Raw genomic sequence first — 22,856 nt, 5'->3', positions numbered from 1 at the left:
TGTATCAGAAACTCACAAGAGGTAACATCCAATGACAAATAAATATGTGAAAGATGATGTTCCTCAGTAGGAGAAAAGCAAATCAAACTAGAGCAAACTGAGATGGCGTTTTTCATCCACCCAGTTTGCGAAACTAAAGAGCAAAACTCGAGGGTTCTGGCAAGAACACTGGGGTGGAACCAACAGTCCCATGTTTAGGAACATAGATGTGGGATGTGAAGCACCTTATGTCAGGGCATATGTAAAGACATTTGCTGCAGCCTTTATGGAGGGGATATAAAAAGAAGTGGCTTGAATGAGTGTGGATACAGAATGATTTAATAAATTGTGGACCATACACACCATGGAACACCATGAAGATACCAAAAGGCTGAATGGGAGATAGCTACAATATGTTATTAAGTGAAACAAAATATAATTAATATGTGTAAAATGCACATAACATGTATGTGTATACTCCCCTCTGTATAAAATCAAACTACCAACATGCCCCCATTGCCTGTGTGGATGTCCTTCTTTGCATTACCATGGAGAACACATGAAAAAATACTTACCAGGGAGTCCATATAGATTACTTTCACGGTTTGTGTTTTTGGGCAAAGTGGGGATATTAATACCACACTATTCCACGCATGCGTGTGTGTGTGTGTGTGTGTGTGTGTGTGTTTGCATGTTTCCATGATGATAGTGAGTACATGTTACTTTTGTAATTTAAAATCTATTCATAAAATTGTAAAGAAAACAAAATAAAGCTGACAACATTTCCTTTCTTCTGGAAACATCTACGTTATATGGAAATAAGGATCAGTGATAGCTGGCTTTGCTAATCCAAATTAGAAGTGGACTTTCCCTTTCATGGAACCAATAATTTACATCTTGATATTTCAACTAATAAAAATGAAGGCAATGTTAATTTTGAAGAAAGGTGATATGTTCTTTACCTTTCTATTTCTGCCTGGAGCTGGCTTTGGTATTAAGCCTTCATTGCATACAGCAAACAGTGCTGACAATACAGTGGTGCCTTTCCCTCAGACAGGACAGGAGGAGCCTCCAGACCACTGGCCCTAGGACTGGATGAGCACAGAGCAGGCCCACCAGCCCTGCCCCCACTTTCGCCAAACCTCTCTGTGAAGGGGTTGTATTTTTTTGCTACTCAAAGCAAACACAGTGTTAATAAATTTTAAAATTATTTAAAAATTAGTAAAATTATTTGATTTAATTAGCTTAATTTCATTGATTACGATTAACATTTTTATGGTAAAATGTTAATATTAAATGTTTTGCATTTGGTACAAGGTGATCTTGTCTAATTCTCGTGAGTTGTGCTCTGACTTCATTTAAGATAATAGAAAGCCAGTCCATTTCACACTCTGGATGAGAGTGGTTTGTTAGGACATGTAGGAGGATACGTGATGTCCCCGTGACACAGTTGAACCAGGGTTTCACACCAGTATAAAGTTCAGGGATGAGGAGGAAAAGCTGGAGTCAGTTGGGGTGAGATGGGAGAATCTGTGGGATTAGGTTGTATGGACATAGAGCCATGAGTGAAAATCTTTCTCTTAATGCTTTCATATCCTGGGTCATATTATTAGGATGATTCACTTAAAGGAGGGGAAAAACCCATTATGCAAAAATGCATCTTAAAAAACAGATAACTTCAGTGGGAGTTATTTTCATTACAGACTAATTCAGCAGGGTTCCTTTAAAAACCATCCCTCCTACTGCATTTAAGGGCGTTATTTACACATGATTAGCTATTTGGCTAGGCAGAGGGGCAATTTAAGTGTAAAACATCCAAAGCCAGTTAAAGATCCGTGAAAAAAAAAAATACAAACTCAGGAGTAATCGTGGAAGTCACACAGGATCCAATTTACAAAAGTGTAATTTATACACACCTTTCTGCAGGAGCACAACTGTTAGATAAAAATGAAAAACATGTGCACGTTCAAGTTAAAAAACAGGTGCATCCTAAAAGATTGCTGAGAAGGGAGCCTCAGCTTTTGGGAAGAAGGCAGGATTCTTAGAGAAAAAGAAGTCACACCATTCAGACCTCAAAGACAAGACCTGTGGCTCTCGGCCATGTGTAGATCAGACCTGGAGAGAGGAAAAGAATCTCAGGTGGCTGTGCGTGTGTCGTGTGTGTGTGTGTATGTGTGTGCAAAAATGACCCCCTATGTGCTGGCTGAACTGTTTATAGATAATGGCATGTGACTTTGCACTAAAATATACATCTTCATCTGGAAGAGAAAACCTAAGTGAATGTTATAAAGAAGCCAGCTCACTGCAAACAGCCTGGCCCAAAAAGCCACTGAGAACTAAAGAAGAAAGGGAGCATCAAGCAATGTGTCTTAGGGAAGAATAGACACTCTTGACCCTCAGCACCACCGCACAGCCTCAAGATGGAAATATTCTAAGAGCCCTCTGTCTACCCAAGTGGAGAAGGAGAGGTCTCAGGGTTGGATGCCCTTACAAAATACTCATTGAGCTTGTCGGTCTGAATACCATTGCTTGAGGGATCGACAAGTAAGGATGCTTATTGTAAGAAACTAGTGTTTGTTTTGTTTTGTTTTGTTAAGGGGAAGTAGGATTAGCTATTTATTAATTGTTGTTTTCTTTAAAACTACTATATACAAGGCCATTTATTTTCTCTAATATTTTGGAAAAATTGCTATCAACTTAAGTACCCAACAATGAGGGGCATAGATTAAAATATAATATCATTCAACAATAGAATATTATGAGGCCATTAACATATTTTCATAAAATGCACTGACATGATATTAAGTGGAAATAATCGGATGAAAAATGTGTAGGTAATATGAACGATTATGCAATTTAAAAATGAAGAGTGTTGGACACACATTATATGGTTTCTATAATTATTATAAATTTTTACTTTTAAACAGAGAAAAAAGCATAATTATAATGAGTGAAGTGATATTCCCATTTTACATTTTCGATAATAAAATGGACTCTTTAAATCGGAGATGAGCACACATTTTTGTTAGAGCCATCAAATCATCATCAATATTTTAGGCTTTGCGAGCCACATATGTCTCTGTCACATATTATTTTTTGTTTTTGTTTTGTTTTTATAATCCTTGGGAAAATTGACAACCCATGATTAGCTCACAAGCCTTAGGAAATCAGGCCGTGGGCTGGATCTGGCCCTTGGGCTGTAGTTTGGCGACTCCTGCTTTAGATTATTCTGTTTCCTCTGTATGCTTCACCTATTTTAATATGGAGAATTTGTGACATATTTCCATGTCTGACATTTATGACATACACTTTCCCCAAGTCACTTTAGAACAGCTGTACCAATTCAAACCAGCCTTTTTTTTTTTTGGAGTTAATTTATTTTGTTCACTTCTAAAAAGAAAACTGAAATAGAAATACAGCCTACAATCATAAAGAGCCACACTGTCCAGTACGGTAGCCACAAGCCCTACATGGCTAATTAGAGTAACATTAATTAAAATGAAATAACATAAAAAAGTCAGTGCCTTGGTCCCAGGAGCACATGTACTGGTCTATAGTGCAGCTATAGAACATTTCATCCCAGATGGTTCTATAGGACAACAATAGTAGAGAAAAAAACAAAATAATACTCTGGAACTCAACGCTATGGTGATTGGTAGAGGAACGCTTCTTCGGAAAATAATATTTATAGAGACGAACGAGGGACAGGTATAATGGAATGATGATGAGATTTAGAGTCAAATGGAGCCAGAAAGGCAGTCAAAGGTCGAATAATTTCCCCAGGTTCAAAAAACAAATCTACCATATACTGTGTGATCCTGGGTGAATTACTCCAGCTCTCAGTACCCTACTTTTCCTCAGCTGTAAAGCAAACATTATAATACCTACCTGGTGCAGATTTTGAGATGCTTAAACAAGGTTGAAGAAGTGAAAATATATAGTAGCATTCTAATTCTAGGAGATATATGTAGACTCATTTACACTGGCCCAAATGGAACAATTTTCATAAATTCAGAAAGAACCATTTCTGGCCAGTATGGTTAGATTGTGGCTTCTCAGAGACACAGAAAAATACCTTGCATGTCATGAATGCCAAAACCGCTGTTGAAGGTTATACTCTGGTTGGGAGAGACAACTGGCTCTCCCCATGACCTGAAGCCTTCAGGGACCCTCAGGTTTCTCATGATGGTTATGTTTTGGGGTCCCTGTGACTGCTTCTGACCTTTGCTCCCACAATCAAGAGCTGGGTTTGTCTCAGCCTTTGGGAATCAGGATGCTTGATCTTGGCACACAGTGAGGATTCCCCTGTGTCTCTCGTCCTATTAATCATCATAAGCCTGTTACCTCTGTTCTCCTCCTGCCCCCCTCCCTGGCCTGTCCCAGAAACAGCTCACCTTGCCCTGGCCCCCAGACTCATTTTGGAGCACTGACCCCATTGGGAACCCATTTGGCAGTGTGGAGATTTCACAAGTGTACACACACTGTATGAAACAGACGATAAGGTCTTGGCTATGGCTAGGGGAATCTGAGAAGGGGCAAACCAGCTGGGGAACCATGGTGGAATCAGTGAGAACTTTAATTCTTCAACCTGCTCTAGGAACTGGGGTGGGAGTGGGGCATTCTCCACCCCAGAGCATCCATCCCAGGCAGAGAAATCCTTGCTTTTTCCACCTCAACATTGTGATCTATCTTCCATATTTATTTTTGGTCTCCTCCCCCTAGCTATTGATGGATATATTCATATCTCTTAAAGTCCCTTTTTATTGTTATTCCCCCCAGTTATATGGGGAGAGAGCCACATTCTTCACTCTCTTCCTCCTCCACAGTGGAATCACACAGCGAAGGATAGAACAGCCTTGCGAACAGGTCACTAGCCACAGGCTAGTAATATTTTCCACGGTGAGAAAATTGTGCTCAAGTGTACCGATCGAGCACCTTTTGCTAGGCTAGGGTGCCATTTGGACAGCCTGCATATTTTACTTCAATTAGTTTCATATTAATTTGCAAAGCTGTGATAGAAAGCAGGCAATGAGCTATAGCTTCTCCCCTCCCATCCCCCTCCCCCCATCCCCATGCCCCATGTCCCATCCATTGGACCCAATCCTGACAGGTCTAACAAAGAATGGTTGGGACAGCTGGGAAGTGAGGATTCAGACGTAATGAGCAGAGGGATTAGATGCTAAGGCAACAGGGAAAACAGACATGCTTATGAAATCAACTTCACCTTGTAGAGAGCCACAAGGGAGGGTGGTGCAGAGGGAGAGGAAGAGCACTTACATGGCAGGGAAGGTGACTGGACTCAAATTTATGTCACAAAACAAAAAGAGAGCCACAACACGGGCTTACTTGCGGAAGTATATACAAGTGAACTGGGGGCACTGTACATGGAAGATCCCTCCTGGTTTGCCTGGCACAACAGCACCGTGCCTACGAAAGAGAGAGAGATAGATGGTATCTGGTTTGGGAACAGGTACACTACACCTGAGAGATCACGGCAATGAAAACGAGAAAGACAGAGAAATAAAAACATAGCCACATCCCAGAGCACATGACGGGGACACCCAGGGAAGCCCCCTGCCTTAGCCAAAGGGAATCAGTGGAAGCCCACCCCCAGCCCACCAAGCGTATGTCATTCCTTTTTACATGGGGTTTGAGTAGTGGGGTCTGGCTGCCCCAGGACCCAGTTTCAGATCTGTGATGGAGGCAGTATGGCATACTTAAAAGGGAGCTTTAGAAATATCGGAGAGAACTAGACAACAAGCCTGGCTCAGGCACTACTTAGCTGTGTGATCTTGGTAAGTCACTATACCTCTCTGTGCCTTGGAATTCCCACCTGGAAAATGGGGTGAATATACCTACCTCCAGGAAGGCCTGTGAATCGTGTAACTGGAGATGTGCCCAATGCAGGGGCTGGCACGTGATCATCACTCAATATATGGTAAGCACATGCATTGCTGTGTTTAGAGAAAATTTTTCCTCCCCCCACTTTAGTCTTTCTGAACCAGTTCTTCAGAGGAAGAACGGAAGCAAGGCAGGGAAGAAATAAATGCAACTTTCACCATCCCTGTAACCCACCCTGGACCCACGCTGGACTCGGGGTGAGGTCATCTTTGGCTTGTGCGTTCTGTTTCTTCCCTAAGCTCTGTGCCTTCCAGCGGGAGAGGCTGCTTCACTAAGCCTGCAGACTGAGGCTGCACTGCAGCGATGACTTTCCTCCGCCTGATTTAAAGCAAAGGGCACTGGGCTTATCTTTGCAAAGTGGAATTTTACAGCGGGAAAGAACGGTGGAATCCTGAGATAGCTCTTCAGTCTATGACAGGTTTTGAACAACCGCCCACTCCAAGGAAGACTAGGGTCAGCCATCTCCAGGGCATCGGTTCTGCTCTCCTGCTGCTGCAGAGCTCAATCTCAAAGACTTGGAAAAGAATGAGAGAGACTTATGAAGAGTTTTAAGCCCATTACTGATGATGGAAATGTGGTCCTGTGGTTTCTGTTCACTTCCCTGGCTGGGCAAGGTCAGCCGCCTCCATATGTTTGTGGATTCTTCTGTCCTCATCGCAACTGGAAGGAAATTTCCCGTGAAAAGAGGCCCACACCCTCGGGAACCATGAACTCACCTATATCCTTGGAGACTTGACCTAGGGAGGGGTTCTACAACCCTTTCATATCTTGCCCAAGGTCAACAAAAGTGTAGTTAAAACTCCCAGAGTGAGTGGGGTTTGCCAAATAGAGAGGGACTGCCAAGTGACTCCATTAAGAGACCGTAATCCTGCCTGAACTGCAAAACCAGACCCAGTCCCAAAGGTGGTCTCCCCAACCTCTGCTCCATCATCCTTCAGGTATTGAGCCAAAATACATGGATCCCATGAGGAAGACTGAGAAGTTTTCCCCAAATTTCACTTCTACCCTCTGTTTCTCTAGATTTTGTACATTATTTCCAGGTAAAACCAAGATTCTATTAAAATTCCTAACTCCTCTCACCCTTCCCCCATCACTAGGTCAGCCAATTCCATCCAATCTTTGACAAGAGAAGCAGCCCATGGACAGCATTTCTCTCTGAAAGAATGTTCCCCTGTCCTTCCACGTTTACCCTGGTATCCCATGCTTATAGTTGTAGAAGAGCTCCCCTTCCCCTCCTTCCACAGAAGCCTGGATATTGGAGTGAAATTAACTGACCTTCTCTTGGTAGTAAATATATTAAGAGTCTGGATGGGCCTGAGTCACGATCAACTTTTGCTAAACTGATGGTTCTTTCTTCTTTCTACTTTATTTAAAAACAGTTTATCCCAACATATAAGATGCGACTTCACACAGTCTCATTTCTCCTCGGTAGGTATTTCCAGTTCTGGCAGGAAACTGACACAGTTCAGGGATTAATAGTAAACAAACCAAACCCCAGATCAAGGGATGTGAGGTCTAAAACCAACCAACAGGAGACAGGACACCCAGCAGGAAAGACATGCCCTAACCCGACTCTGCTTTATCAGTGAAACTCATTCTGACTTTGCAGAGGTCATCCACATGCTTTTGCTCATTGCTAGAAATCTTAGAGAAAAACTCATGTTTCTATAGGATACATAGAGCTACCAAATCAGAATCTTCTAGGGTGCAACACAGGCAGGTGGATCATGAGAAAGCTCCTCAAAGGGGCTCTCATGTGCACCCCTGGTTAAAAACCGCTGTTAAAATGAGATCTAAAGTTTCTTGTGGTGCCTAGTTTTCCAAAGAAAAATAATATAATTGTTGCAAAAATATGTCCAGAGGGACATTTCAGTATGGTGCAATTAAATCCTAGGGTCAATTTTCAGTGCTTTCAATGCGATTTAGAGAATCCCACTGGGACACAACACAGATTCCCTCTAGGAGGCTAAATCCTAGAAGTGCATAATGAAGCTTTCCTAATTTTCTTATGCTGTGGATCCTGAGAAACTGGACTGAAATACCTTCTTTGAATGCCCTCTTAGTAACCAAAAAAAAAAAAAAAATTCTTCATGCAATGATTTTGACCTTTGTAAAACAAAATCTATATTGTCACAGGACTTGGTTCTTATTTTACCTAAAACCATCCTCCAATTTAATTTGCAAAGTAATTTTTGTATGCTCTCTTAGTACTTTGTGACCTTTTCTTAAAAGAAAGCTTTGAATTAAAAGAAAAACAAAGCGGCAGAGAAGAACTCTGTAACCTCCGTGCATCTTGTGGGTGGGGGCAAGTAACGTGTGTTTGTTTTAAAAAGTAAGTCAAATAGATAATAGGATATAAACAGCAGTATGAGGACTGTTTACAAGGTCATTCAAGGCGACACACATCAACCTAGCTTTCTAATGAGTCTTCTATCTGCCTCCATCTCCCCCTAACACAGACCATCTACCTTCAATCGCCATGAACTATCTACCATCATGGCAACATCCTGTCCTTCTCAGACTTCTGTACCTTTGCTTATAAGTCTCCTTATAATTTAAGGATGGCAACTCTGTTCACTGTATACTCGTTCCTTAGCCTGGACAGACCATTAATCAATTTCAATATTATCCTTTCCTGTTAGCCTGGAATCCTCAGAATCATTCCCAACACAGCTTCTAGGCAGATACTACCATTTGATCAGAGTTGGTGGACTGTATGAAACCACCATGCTAGTCTTGCCCTTACTGTTAGGTTAAGCCACATGAAACTGACCTTTTTTATGTCCAGTAGGGTTGAATGTTGGCAACTTCATGTGGTTTAATTAAAAAAAAAATGTCTCCCTGACTCCTTTCTGCACCCTTTAAAAGCTACCTCCTCTTTTCCCAGTCCCCAGGAGTTAATTAGTTACTCCCTCTTCTGTACTCCTATGACACTTAAAAAATAAATCTTCCCAGTAGATCCTTTGTATTTTTACAACTTTTCATTTACACATTGGTCTTCTTTGCTACAGAGAATATCCCCTGAGTTAGAGGCAAATCATATTCATATTTTTATCCCCAGCCCTAGCAAAATACCTGGCCCTCAGAGGGATTAATGAATATGATTGAATTATTATATGCTTTTAAAGACCTCTTCATTTCTGTTTTCTTTGCTAAACATGGTGCTTTTTCCAACCAACTTTTCCTGCCCCTTGTTCATTGCTGGGAAATTGCATGCCTGAAGTTTCCAAACAGTTACAAGCTGTATCTATGGGATTTATTTCCTCCTCTTTTCTGGTTCTTTTAAGATTGCCTCATCCAGTTTAACATGAATCCTGGGCAACCTGGTCATCCATTTCCTGGGATGTTGATGACTGTATCCGCAACTGGCAGGGACTGGGCTCCATGTGACAGACCTCGATCTCAGAATAATCAGAGCCTTTTCCAAAGCCTGTCACACTTGCTCACACAGAGCACCATGATCATCAGCATCTCAAATTCTGGCAAGATGTCCACAGGGCCACTCTCAAGCAGGATTTGGAATCCTCCAGCTGGGACAGGGTGAGCCAGGGTCCATGTCTCAGATGGGGCATTCCAACCCTTCCTGCTCACCTGGAGGACCCCACGGTGTAGGGAAGCATGCCTGGTGCCTGGAGGGGCAGGGAGAAGCCTGGCAGGGGTGTTTCCTAGCACAGAAAGGAAGGAAGAAAGCATCTAAACTTTTTACTCTGCTGCCAAATCTCAGGTGAGGAAATTGAACTCAAACCAACTGGAACAATGGTGTGGTTTCACACCTCCATGCCTTTGCATAAGCTGTTTCTTCTCCCAGGAAGCCCTTCCCCTCCCCCTAGGTAATTCCCTTCCCTTCCCAACCTGGCTGTGGCTTCTCCTCCTCCTAGAAACAGAATCTATTTGCCTCCACCTGGCCAAGTGCAGCTTCCTTCCTCTCCTTTTCTAGATTGTGTTGCAATGATCTATTTAATGAGTGTCTTCTCCATGGACACTATGAACTCCAAGACATCAGGAATCACGTCTTATCTTCCTCTCCCCACAAGTCCAGGGACCAAGGCTAAGAGGCAGGCAGCACTGAAGAGAGAAACTTAAGGGTCTCTGATAGGGAGCCATGTTACACTCTCAAGAAATAAAATTAGAATGAAGGAGGGGAAGGAAGAAAAGAAAGGCTGTTTTGCAATGTCTGCCCTTCCATTTTAGCATCACACCGGCAGAGCTCCAAACCAGCCCAATGGTGAATGACTAGGCCCTTCCTATGATTTCTAGATTAAAAAAAAAGTCAAAGAAGTATCCCAACTGCCTGGCAACTAAGAGTGGCCAATTCACTTCATTAGCTCCAAGGTGAAGACGAGCTGGGAAATCTGGAGAAGGATGCTCTTATCTCTATTGAAATGCAGAAAACAAACAAAGACGCAAAGAATAACAACACCAACAAAACTATAAAATGTCTAAGAGCTGATGGGAATTCGGGAGCACCTCTTGTGTGAGGTTCTGTGTGTGTCCCGTGCTGTCTGTACCTCCACAGACATCTACTGTGTGCTAGTCGAGAGTCACTTGAAAACAGATCCCTTTACTGGGGTCCTGCTTTCCTGATGTCACTTAGCCTAGTGACTCTGGAATGAGGGCTGAGAGGGAAAATCCCACCGGCAAATGGTGAGTGAATGCAGGAGACCGTTACAGAGCTTCCTCCCTCCGTCTCTAGGACTCAGCTAGGAAAAGATGGGGCTGAGAGTATTATCCCTCATTCAGCAGGTGTTTATTGGCATCTGCTATGTGCCTGGTGCTGTGTGCGTTTTGGGGCACATCCACTGAATCCCATGTGCTTTTTTTTTTTTTTTTTTTTTGTGAGGAGATAAGCCCTGTGCTAACATCCGCCAATCCTCCTCCTTTTTTGCTGAGGACGACGGCCCTGGGCTAACATCTGTGCCCATCTTCCTCCACTTTATATGGGACGCCGCCACAGCATGGCTTGCCAAGCAGTGCGTCGGTGCGCGCCCGGGATCCGAACCAGCGAACCCCAGGCCGCCGCAGCGGAGCGCGCGCACTTAACTGCTTGCGCCACCCACCGGGCCAGCCCCAACCCCGTGTGCTTTTTAAAAGGACAACATGCCATCCCTTTTAGTACTCATCGGTTTGGGAACAAATACATACCCAAGAAAAGGAACAAAGAAATGATTCTGCATATCAACCCCAAACCTTAGGCTACGTGGTTAGTTACTTTGCTCACTGAGACACATAAAATTTAAAAGTAATTTTGGAACAATATTTATTAGATACGACTATGATGACTTTGGCAAAATATCTATTCCATATTTCTCTTATATATTGCATTCATAACTGAAAATGTTTAATACTAATAGTAATCACTATCAGAAACAATACTTTGATTTTATATATTAATAAAAAACCTTTTATTCAATATTTACCAAAAAAATGTTTACACTGCTTTTGTGCCTCCCTAATAAGAAGGGTCAGATAGTATTAGTCCTTCGTTAGAGAAGGAAAAGAAAGGTACAGAACAAGGATGTCATTTACAAAACGCCTGATGGTCAGTCAGAGGAAAATTGCAGGTGAGAAACAAGCTAACTGGTTCCTCAGCCGTTACCCACTTTATCAACAACTCCTTCCTGCTTTCACTGTTGCAGAATAATTTTTTAAAACGTTTTTAAAAATTAGAGTAAAAATATGAAAATATTGGTCATCATTGAAAGAACAAGCTCTGAGCGGGTGAGAAATGGATACCTCGCTGAAACAGAAACCCACAAACTTCTTTTTATAGGGGCAGTGCTTTAAGGAAGGGGGTGCGGCCGCCCAGGGTTCTGTTCCCCATGGGTTCTCATAGTCACCTGCACCATCAGAATCAGCTAAGGGATGCGTTAAACACAGGACGCTGGGCCCCAATCCCAATATTTCTGATTCCATGGGTCTGGGGGGTAGCCTGAGAACTCGCATTTTTTACAATTTTTCCTGTTGTCTGGGGACCACACTCTGAGAAACACCGGAGAAGAGCCAGTTCCCCAAATCTCAATGCCATGAGTTCTTCCCTTCATTAAATCAGAGGTTTTCAAAGCCTGTGAGAGTTTAGGAATCACCTGGGGAGAATGTTCAGTGGTGCCCCCTCCCATGCCCCACCCAAGAAGACTGTGATTCAGCAGGTCAGAAATCTGCATTTCTAATCAGCGACCCCCACGATTCTGCTGCTCCCAGGATGCACTTTGAATAATCCAGGCCTATTGAGAAGAAAAGTAAAAATGGCTAAATATATCTGGTCTGAGTACCTCCATGGGCCAAGGGGTAGAATTTATTTACTTTTTATCTTCACCATTTTGTTTATTCACAAATTTTGCCTTTGCTTTGTAGCATTTTGAACAAAAAGAGTAACCACTTCTAGTCCTAGCTCTCCTGTCAAACTCTCTGGAGGTAGTCTGGTGAAGAAGGTGCACAGAATCACCAACTGTGTAATCACCAACTGTAAAGATCACTCTGGGTTTCCCATCCAGAAGAAGACATACCCATTCCTGCCCTACTGTTATTGACTGAATTGTGTCCCCCCCTCCAGATGCACATATGAAGTCCTAACCCCCAGCACCTCAGGATGTGACTTTGGAGACAGAGTCTTTAAAAAGGTAATTAAGATAAAAATGAGGCCATTAGGGTAGACCCTAATTCTACACAATTGATATCCTTACAAGAAGAGGAGATTAGGACACAGATAGGCACAGAGGGAGGACCATGTGAAGACACAGGGAAAAGATGGCCATCTACAAGCCAAGGAGAGAGACCTCAGAAGAAATCAACCCTGCTGATACCTTGACCTTGGACTTCAAGCATCCAAAATTGTGAGAAACTAAATTTCTGTTGTTTAAGCCATCCAGTCATTGGTTCTTTGTCATGGCAACCCTAGCAGACTAATACACCCACCTACCTTATAATGAACTCTGTCCTGAAGACCAATGAGGCACTATACATGAGGGTCCCCTACGAAGCATCATACAAGCATCAAACTTCTATTAGATGTAGAGGCCTGGGAGGTTGCCCTGTGGTCCCTGTCAGTGGAGGTTCCTGCTTCCAATTGACAAATTTATCCAACCCTCCGATGGGTTGTGGGCGCTTTTGCAGTTACGCATTTTTGAACATAGACTAGCATTGAGCTAATCCATGTAAGAATATTTTCACAGCTAATACCTAACGCTTTTATACATGCCTGAAAGACGAGCTTCTCTGAAGGGTTATGGGAAAGTTTTAAATACAGAAGTATTTCCATTTAGGCGCAGATGTTGCAGAAAAATGTTGTATGTGTGCTTAATTCTTATAAATTAAATCATGTTTTAATTGCACCAGGGGATTTCCAGATTTAAAGCAGCCCTGAAGTGAATCCATGTTTATCGTAAGTAATCCCTCTCTCCAAATTATTTTCTAAGTTTTAATGTTCACAATATTTAAAAAGAAATATATCATTTCTTGCTGTTTTTTTCTTTTCACTTTTTATTTTGACATAATTTCAGACTGTACAAAAAAAGTTGCAAGAATACTACAAAGAATCTCTGTACGACTTTCTCCCTGATTATTTATTGTATAGAAGATGTAATGACTCACTGGAACTGTTCTCTTATTCTCCTGCCTCCAAAATTTAGCCTAATAGAGGCTTTTACAAAAAATATTGAATTGACTCAATAGGTTAATAAACATCAACAGTAGCTATTCTAAAAATTGCTTACTGAATAACTGATAAGTGCCAAACAGACCCACTCAACATTTAATTTGGATCATCCCCTACTCTTAACAACCCCATCAGACACATACTACTATTAGACCCATTTAATAGATGAGGATACTGAGACAGAGAGGGTTTTGGGATCTTCCCCAAGGTCCCACAGATAGAAATCTTGTGGTACTGAATGCAAATCAAACCAATCAGATTCCTAGATCCATGGTTTTAAGGTGAATCTTCGAAATCAGCTGTAGGCAAACTACAGTCTTTTGGCCAAATCCAACCTACCATCTTTTCTGTACGGCCTGTAAGCTAAGAATGGTTTTTACATTTTTGTATGGCTGGGAAAAATATCACTAGAAGACTAATATTTGGTGACAAGTGAAAATTACATAAAATGCAAATTTCAGCATCTATAAATAAAGTTTTATTGAAACACAGCCACACTCATTCATTGATGTATTGTTGTGGTTGCTTTTACGTCACAAGACAGGGCTGGGTAGTTACAACAGAGACCTTGTGGCCCGCAAAGGCTAAAATATGTACCATCTGGACAGTTATAGAAAAAGTTTACTGACCTCTGTTCTAATGCTCCTTTCTGTTTGCAACAATACTAATAGTAATTGTCTCTCAGGACAGCATTAGTCCCTCCCCAGGAAGCTATCACTAAATATTTCAGAGGGTATCATTTTATCATACTTGCCAAAAATTAAATTTTATTTCATTTTTCTTAAAAGTGAACATCCCAAATAATTTTAAACTCATGTTTTTTTTCAATACTTGCCCCAAATTTCTTCTTAATTCATTGCTGTCAAGACAATGAAACAATGAGAAAAATTGTTTCATAGGGTGTTTGTGAAAGGCTAGCAATTCAGCCACAACAAAAACCATGGAAATAAGTTTTATCTCCTAAGGAATCTGGCCTTCAGTATAGGTGTCAGTATATAGATAAGGGCCATCCAGAGAGCTTCTCAAATTCTAAAATGCACTGAATCACTGGACACCCTTTTAAAATTCAGATTCTTGCCCAGTAGGTTAGGGGTGGGGACTGAGAGTCTGCATTTCTAATAAGCTCCCAGCAGATGCCCCTGTTTCTAACAGCAGTGAAATGCTAGGGACTACACACCCAACCTCAAGCACAGCCAATATTAATGAGTGACCGTTAAGATGCCACTGAGTTTCAGATACTATACCAGGTATGCTCCACATGCATTATAATTCTTTTCCTTATCAAACCCACGAGGACACTAAGGCTCAGAGAGAGAAAAAAATATGAGGCAAAACTGAAATCTGAGAGCCGGCTCTATGTGACTCCCGAGCTCGGACTCACTCATGAAGCTACACCTGCTTATCCATGGTGATACTCGGTCCTGGGTTGATTAAACATCCTCTCCAGCCTTGGAATGATAAATACCCACCAATCCCATTTCTACTAAGCCACGACTAAGAATTCTGGGGTCGCCTTCTGGCTGAACACACCCGACTCTTCCAGGCTAAACATGTCAGCTGAAACCTCATGATCGTGTTTAAGAATCTGCAATAAGATTTTAAATCCAACCAAGGAAGCCTCTGGGCAGGATGTATCATCCATAAATAAGACAATCTCACTTGCAGGGTTGAAATAAGACGTGGAGGAAGGAAACACAGAGAGGAGAAATAGGGGACTCTGAAGGTCTAATAGCGTAGCTGAAAAAACATGGGCCTCTGAAACTTTTGAACTTTGTTTTCCGGCCTCACTGACAGTAAGTTTCTTTGACCTTGGGCAAGTCATTTGACATTCCTGAGCCTCAGTTTTCACATCTGTAAAGTAAGGACAAAAATATCTACTTCATCGAGTATTAGTGTAAGGATTAGAGCTATTACATGAAAGGGTTTGACAAATAATAGATAAGTGATCTTGGTAATAATAATAGTGAAAGAAGCAGTAATAATTATTTGGAATTTCAAAATACAGCACTTTGGGGACTTATTTTGTTCCCTTGTTCCTTTAAGAAAGGAGCAGCAAATTGATAACTGGTGAACTCTTTTTGGCCACTAACACAATGCTAAACATAATGGAATTGGGCCGGCCCTGTGGCTTAGCGGTTAAGTGCGCGCGCTCTGCTACTGGCGGCCCAGGTTCTGATCCCGGGCACGCACCGACACACTACTTCTCCGGCCATGCTGAGGCCGCGTCCCACATACAGCAACTAGAAGGATGTGCAACTATGACATACAACTATCTACTGGGGCTTTAGGGAGAAAAAGGAAAAAAAAGGAGCAGGATGGGCAATAGATGTTAGCTCAGAGCTGGTCTTCCTCAGCAAAAAGAGGAGGATTAGCATGGATGTTAGCTCAGGGCTGACCCTGTTCACAAAAAAATAAAAAATAAATAAACATAATGGAATTAATGGGAAACACTTTAAGACTGGGAATTAATTGCAAACATTTAAATTTGAGAGGCTCAATGTTACAAGACAGATGTCTGGCTTCTTTTGAGGAATCAGGAGACGGGACCACATGAGTTTGGGCCAGTATTCCTGCCGGGCAGGGCCACGCAGGGTGATGGGGAGAGGACATTCCTCCCCAAAATTGAGACATGTCCCCTCCCATTTGCACATTTCATTTGCTTATCTCACAGCCTGCTCCTAAAGACATTTTAGTTTGCAATCTCTGCTCAAGAGAAAAAAAAATCAGAAATTGTGCTTTAGCTGAAATCAGAGGAGTTTATATGTCTCTGCAAAGAACCCACATGGCCTTCCTTTCTCTCTCTCATCTTCCTAGAGTCAAGAGCCTCTGAGATGCTACAAGCGTCCAAAAACCCTTCTGGAGTGCCGTCCCTAGTGCCACCCTCTTATATTTCACTAAACTATTACAGAACTGCATTTTAGGAGGGACTGGATATATTTGTGGAATGGGGGTAGAAATTCATCTTGAGTTTCCTTCCTATCTCAGATTAGGTTTAAAATCCTGACCCCATTCTTTTGGTGAAAGTAGAAAATACACTTCAACTTTGAATTTGTCAAAGAGTAATCAGATATATTTGTTTAAATACGCCTCCCACGCCACAAACACACACACACACAACCCGTATGGGCTGAAAGCAAATAGAATATTTCACCTGGTGAAAACTGTTTTCAAAAATGACATAGAACTCATACAGAGGGCTTCACTCTTTACAATATCACATATACGTATATCAAACCAACACTAGAAACATACAAATAGATTCATACTTTTTTCCAGAGGAAATATAAGTGATATTGGGGTGTTCATGTTTTTAAAATATTGGCTTTAATACCATGATAAGTGTACATCAATTAACCTTTGCATCGGATTTAAATGTATGACCCATTAACTAATTTAATCTCTGAAAAAAAAATAACAGCCCTTGGCATTATTCTTTGAGTAAGCCTTGTTTAGTTTCCATAATGGTATACAGTTTAATGAAAAACTCATTAGAATGTAGCATACGGCATAATTAATTCTGGCTGATTCTTTTGGTGTAAATAGCTAATACAGATGCTGGATTCCATTTTCCACTGGCTTTATTAATTTTTCATAAACCAATATTTCCACTGTAATGGGTTGTAACAGTTCCATAGAAGTTCTAGAAATGCATTAACTGTCATCGATGTAGTTAATCTAAGTAGGATTTTCCCATTTGTGTATTGGTTCTTCAACACTACATTTTTAAAAGACAACAGGACAGTTTTGTTTTATACTTGGAGAATAAGTATCTACATATAATTAACATACAGGGTATTAAACAATATTTGGCCAATTTGTCTCTATTTACGCAACAACTTAATTGGGTGTGCTAATAACAGTGAACTATAAATTTTGGAAAGAACGCGAAAAGTAGGAAGCAAAAAAATCTTCAAAACTAAATGGTTTATAAGAGAATGGCAACACAACTAAAACATAAAGAAAAAAATGAAATCACCTCATTTTTGAAATCTCTGTTAATTTGCTTTCCTAGGAAAAGATTTGGACAAAACCAAGAGACAAGTTTTATAACAGCCTTCGTGTTGGGCACCAGTTTATAATCCTGGGGTTTATTAAGAACCCAGACTCTGGAATTGGTGAGCAGTTCCTGATATGGTCTTATTTCTTTAGCCCTTCAGGGCTTAATCCACATATTAGTAACAGTCCTCATGATAAGACTATTATTTGTTTTGAGTGTAGATATGAGACTAACACATCCCCAGGTGTTCTTGCTAGTTTGTTTTAATTTTTTTATTATTATTTTTTATCAAAGCTTGCAATGGTTGCCTACCACTCAGAGGATAAATTCCAGAATCCAGATTCCTTTGTACAGTATTATCAAGACTTTTACAACTTTTTTCTAGAAAGCACTCTCTGATCTCAACAGATCAATATTTTTCAACCTTTGGAGAAACCTGATTTTGCCTCACAAATTCCCATCTCAGGTGAAGATCAACACTTGTATTTATTTTTGTTTGTTTTTTAACACTTTTCAATGGATTCTGAAGATAAAGGTTGAGAAATTTTGGACTCTACCAAACTCCTCCTTACTCATCTCTGCAACGATCTCTTTCCACCTTCTTTCCAAGTGAATTCTTACTTAACTTTGAAGACTCAATGTATACCACCTCTTTTAATGCAGACACTTGTTATTTTTCAGTGCTCCAGCAGGTATCATCATTTATTATACACTGAGTTTTTTTGTCTGCATCCTTTACTGCCCTGCTGAATTCTGCAGGGAAGGATGGTCCCCGAGCGCCTATCATGGTGCCTGGCACTTCCGGGCCCTCAGTGCTGTAACTCTGAGCTAAGGGATAAATTCATGGAAGCCAGTGGTACGTGTTAATTTATACATGGCCTCTCTCTTTGGCCCTTGCTTGGTGGACATCATGCAACTACGTGACAGCCAGCTATCTTACGGGTCCATGCAGTATTGTGTAACTGCTACAACAGTGCGATGCTAAAAACAAATCTCCCAGGGGCTTAAGTTGGTGGCTTTGTGTTTATTAAATCTGGATTCTCTAAGCCAGGGCCAGCAAAGTGGTCACGGCTTTCACATTTTTACATGTTTTGGGAGGTGGGGAAGACGACTCGTTCATGACACATGAAAATTACATGAAATTTAAATGTCTGTGTCCATAAATAAAGTTTTATTGGAACACAGCCATGCCCGTTCATTTATGTATTGTTTATGGCTACGTTTGCACTACAACAGCAGAGTTGATTAGTTGTGACAGAGACTATACGGCTTACAAAGCTGAAAATATTAACTAACTGGCCCTCTACTGAAGAAACTTGCAGACCCCTGCTCTAGGTAAAAAGCCACACCTTCTTTTCTCCTTCATAACTCAATTCAGCTTGATCTTTTCTCCTGGGATCAACAAACACAGTGGTACGTCTTGTTTCATATCGTCTTTAGCGTCCTCATCACTACCATCATTACCACCATTGCTATGTGTTCTGAGCTTGTCATCTTCTTTTTTTTTTTTTTTCACTGTTGTAGAGGAAAGGGTTAACTCAGCAGGCCTGGGCTGCTCAAACCTCACACATTCCCCCAGAAAGGCTTATCTTTAGGACCAGCCCTTGGTCAGCTCCTGGGGGATGAGCTCTAAGCCCTTGGAATACTCTACCTGCTAAGACTGTTTTGGGATGTCTGAGGCCTTGGGCACACAGTACCTAACATTTCCAGGCCGAAAATCCTTTGCTTGGGGACCTAAATCTGGACTATTCTGTTCCAGTTCACTGAAGCACACTGCATTGGAATCTGGCAGATGTGTAAATTATACAAAACATGGCAGAGCCAAAGGTCATTGTTCATAAGCTGGCTCCTTACCACCATCACTCTGAGACTAGTGGAGGCTGGTCCTCTGGGTGGATATGGGAAATGTTAGAGCCACAAGGGGCACCCGAATATTTGCTGCTTTGAAGGGCTCAGGGTGGTAGCAGGTACCTTTCAAACCCACATGACACTCTTTCAGGATGCGAAGGTAGTCACCCCAAATGGGGCATGCTTTGTACCCATTGTGTTGGCAGATCACCCCAAGCCGAATCCAAAGTCTAGGACTGTGACCAATAAAAGAAAAGTAGTTGGGGTCAGGGACCACAGTTATCACAGGTTCTGGAACAATCTTACTGTTTTTCAGATGCTATTGTATCCAAATTGCAGGAAGGGAATTGGAAAAAAATCCACTGAAAAGTGTGGCTAAAGGTCATTCTCTCACCTGTAATGGACTCAATGAAGTGAAGTGGGGAGAGCACCTGGGAGGGAGGCTGACATCTACCTTCTTTTGACCCAATTCTTAGATGAATCATGGTTCACAGTGGCCAAAAGCCCATAGAAAACCAATACCTTTGTACAGGTAATCCAAGGTCAGATAGAGCTGCCCTTTCGAGATAAGCAATCACAGAGTGCTACGTCCATCCTCTTCATTTTTAAACTTTATATTGAAGTCCCAATCCACTTTCCCATCACCCAGCCTGGTATCAAGTCATGTGGTCTGTGTCCAGGTTTTTACTGACGTGGACATCATCAGTCGAGGTGACTTCAGTGATCACACTAATCTCTTATATTTTACTTTTCAGTCTATAAAGTTCTTTTACACTCGTTATCTTATCTGATCCTCCCTCTAACCCCAGGATAACCTAGTTTCAAGACCCGACCACCTTTCAAATGTGACTTTGCAGCAAGGTATGCCCTTCTTTTAGTTCTTGTCATTTTTTTCTCCCCTCTTGAGACCAGAAACTTTCATTTTCAAGAGAAGTATCCACTCAGCACCCCTTTCCTCCCCCTCAAAAACTGCACTAATAATCATAGTGTCGCCAAGACTATTTCTCATCACCATCTTCAAGGTTTTCAAGTTGATTTACTCTGCATCTCTCTATTTTTGACTTTAATTGTGTTTCTTGCGATCAGGGCCTAACTATATCTTCGATTTGCATTGCATTGGAAGATCTTTTCCTTTCCCTATTGATCGCGACTCGTGGAGTAATTTAACTCAATTCCAATTTTCCTTTGCAGGCGGGTGCTCTCCATCCATGGAGGTGAGTTATGTGTGTTCAAGTGGTGCATCTTATGAATCTTCTTAAGCTTTGCTGCCTTATAGCCCCACTGATGGAATATTTAATCACAGAAATGAGTTGGCAGATATGATATACAGTGTGGGGGAGCTGTGCCGCAATCTTACCAGCAAGCGAGAAACGGATGAATTTGCTATTTGTCAGTACCGTGTCGACATCTTTGTATAACCTTCTGTTATTTATTTTTATTTGGTTTTACTTATTTAGGAAGATTAAAGGTGCTTTCAATCAACAGTTTCGTTGGCTAGATCTCATGATTATCTCTAAAAGACACCATTTTTTTTTTAATCTTTTTATTAGATGGCAGAGGGAATTTCTCACAATGATGAGGAAACTAAGAATCCCCTTTGAGCGCCCTTCATCAGGATTCCTAGAAATGCTATTTCTAATTACACTAAATAACTTGAAGCATGCTACTGAAAGCAGATATATGCAAATATCCTACTTCTTTTTAGTGCCTTTAATTTTATTTAAAGTTTAAAATGGAATGGCCGTAGATACTGGCTAAAGTCTTTGAGACCCACCTGGAGATTTTTTTATTAACTTATCAATCATTTGTCTGAGAATAAGCCTCAAAGAGTCAGAAGATGATTAGACTTAGGAAAATAATCAATGCCGTTTAGCTTTATAGGAAAACACCCACTTGTCCTCGAAGAAAATTTATATACTTTCATGGGATATGCTGATTTAGGTATGTCTGCTTCTGGAGCTTGCCACTGGACAAGCATTTAAAAGAGTTCTGCCAGGTACAACTTGATAAGAGTTCAGAAAAACCCCCCGGAATGAAAGACCTTTCCAAACAGCTTTCTAAATGCTTCCTCTGGAATGTGCACGCAAGGGAGAGTGCATGTCATAATTTATCAAAGCAAATTAATATTGTTCAGCTAGTAATTAAAGATCCTCATTAAGAGGTGCAACTGCTCTCCCCACCCCCACCCTGCATGAGCAATAAAAATGCACTCAGGGCATCAAGAGGTTATATACGAAAATCAATAACCTGCCACTTTATAATTAAAAGAGAAAATAAATGTTAGGGAAAAGTCCACTAAATTAGGAAAATTACCTTTAGGAGAGATTGAAAATATTGATTTTAATTTACAAAATATGTGAACTTTTCATGCCCCATTCTGAGAGACAATTGGAGGCTGGGTTGTTCATTCTGCATAAGCTTCAGAAAATCAATAATTATACTATGGGAATATTACGACATTTGTCATTAACACAAAATCTGATATATAGAAATGACATGTAAGTCTGACTTTCTGTCTCAGGCAGATACAGGGCTGACTCACTAAATATCAGAAGCAAATCAATGACAAGGTCTTCATTTCAGCTTTGAGGCACATTCAAAATTGCAAGATAAATCCAGTCTATTTTTATAGTTGGGGAAATTCAAAATGCCCCCTAAATTTTTAGTCATGGATATTTACGGGGATGACATTAATAATTATACCTGGATATGGAAAGGAATACATTCTACATCTACATTTTGTATATATGCATTGCACAGATACAGGTGCCTGAAACTTTAGATTTAAGCTAGCTGGATTCTCAGCGTTCGTAGATCTTCAAATATTTCAAAGGAATTGTTCTGGAGTGTTGAATTTGCAGCAATATTTCCCCACATTTCTGAATATCATGAACTCTGTCTACCTACATACACACTATTCAGGCAGAAAGAAGCAGCTTCTGATTATTAAGGATAGCCCAGATTTGGTAACACAAACTCAAATATTCAGATTTCTCAAGGAACACTGGCCCATTATTTTTGGATTTAAGTTTATTGGAGCAGCTCATAGAAATAATTATTTGGTTATCCAGACTCCTTAAAGCTTCCCCTGACCCAACCACTTAATATGTCTGAATATGGTGATGGTGGTTGGAATAGTCTAGAATGATTATCTCCTCGTCTTGAATTTGACTGGTTTGGACATAGAGCAGAAGCATGATCTACCATCATAGGGGGCAGTCAATAAGAATTACGACTTTTAATAGTCATAAAAAATAAAGCAGTATAACCTGGTTGTAAAGAACCAGGCTCTTGATTTCAAATTCTAGCTGGCTTCCTACCAGCTGTGAAATCTCAGCCCTGTGATTCAAACTCTTTGCACCTTAGTTTTCTAATTTGGAAAATTGCCATGAGGGTTTAAATATATTAATTTAGATAAAGTGCTTAGAACAGTGCCAGATCACAGACAGTCCTCAGTTAATATTAACCCTTCTTACAACT

At 40.9% G+C, this 22,856-nt stretch overlaps 1 protein-coding gene across 4 annotated transcripts in view; it reads right to left on the bottom strand.

Moving 5' to 3' along the window:
• Positions 1-22,856, bottom strand: part of RBFOX1 (RNA binding fox-1 homolog 1) — a 354,626-nt gene that overhangs the window by 73,709 nt on the left and 258,061 nt on the right. For all 4 annotated transcript variants that reach the window (XM_087449192.1, XM_087449191.1, XM_014793462.2 and 1 more), the window contains one exon: positions 5,326-5,406. In XM_087449192.1, coding sequence (XP_087305318.1) covers positions 5,326-5,406 — 81 coding nt within the window. The remainder of the gene's footprint in view (positions 1-5,325; positions 5,407-22,856) is intronic.

This window comes from Ceratotherium simum, chromosome 26 (assembly GCF_057802395.1).
Source record: "Ceratotherium simum simum isolate JZ-2026a chromosome 26, ASM5780239v1, whole genome shotgun sequence".
In the NCBI taxonomy this organism is placed as follows: domain Eukaryota; kingdom Metazoa; phylum Chordata; class Mammalia; order Perissodactyla; family Rhinocerotidae; genus Ceratotherium; species Ceratotherium simum.
The sequence above is the reverse complement of the archived record's forward strand: the minus strand, read 5'-3'. Positions and strand labels throughout refer to the sequence as shown.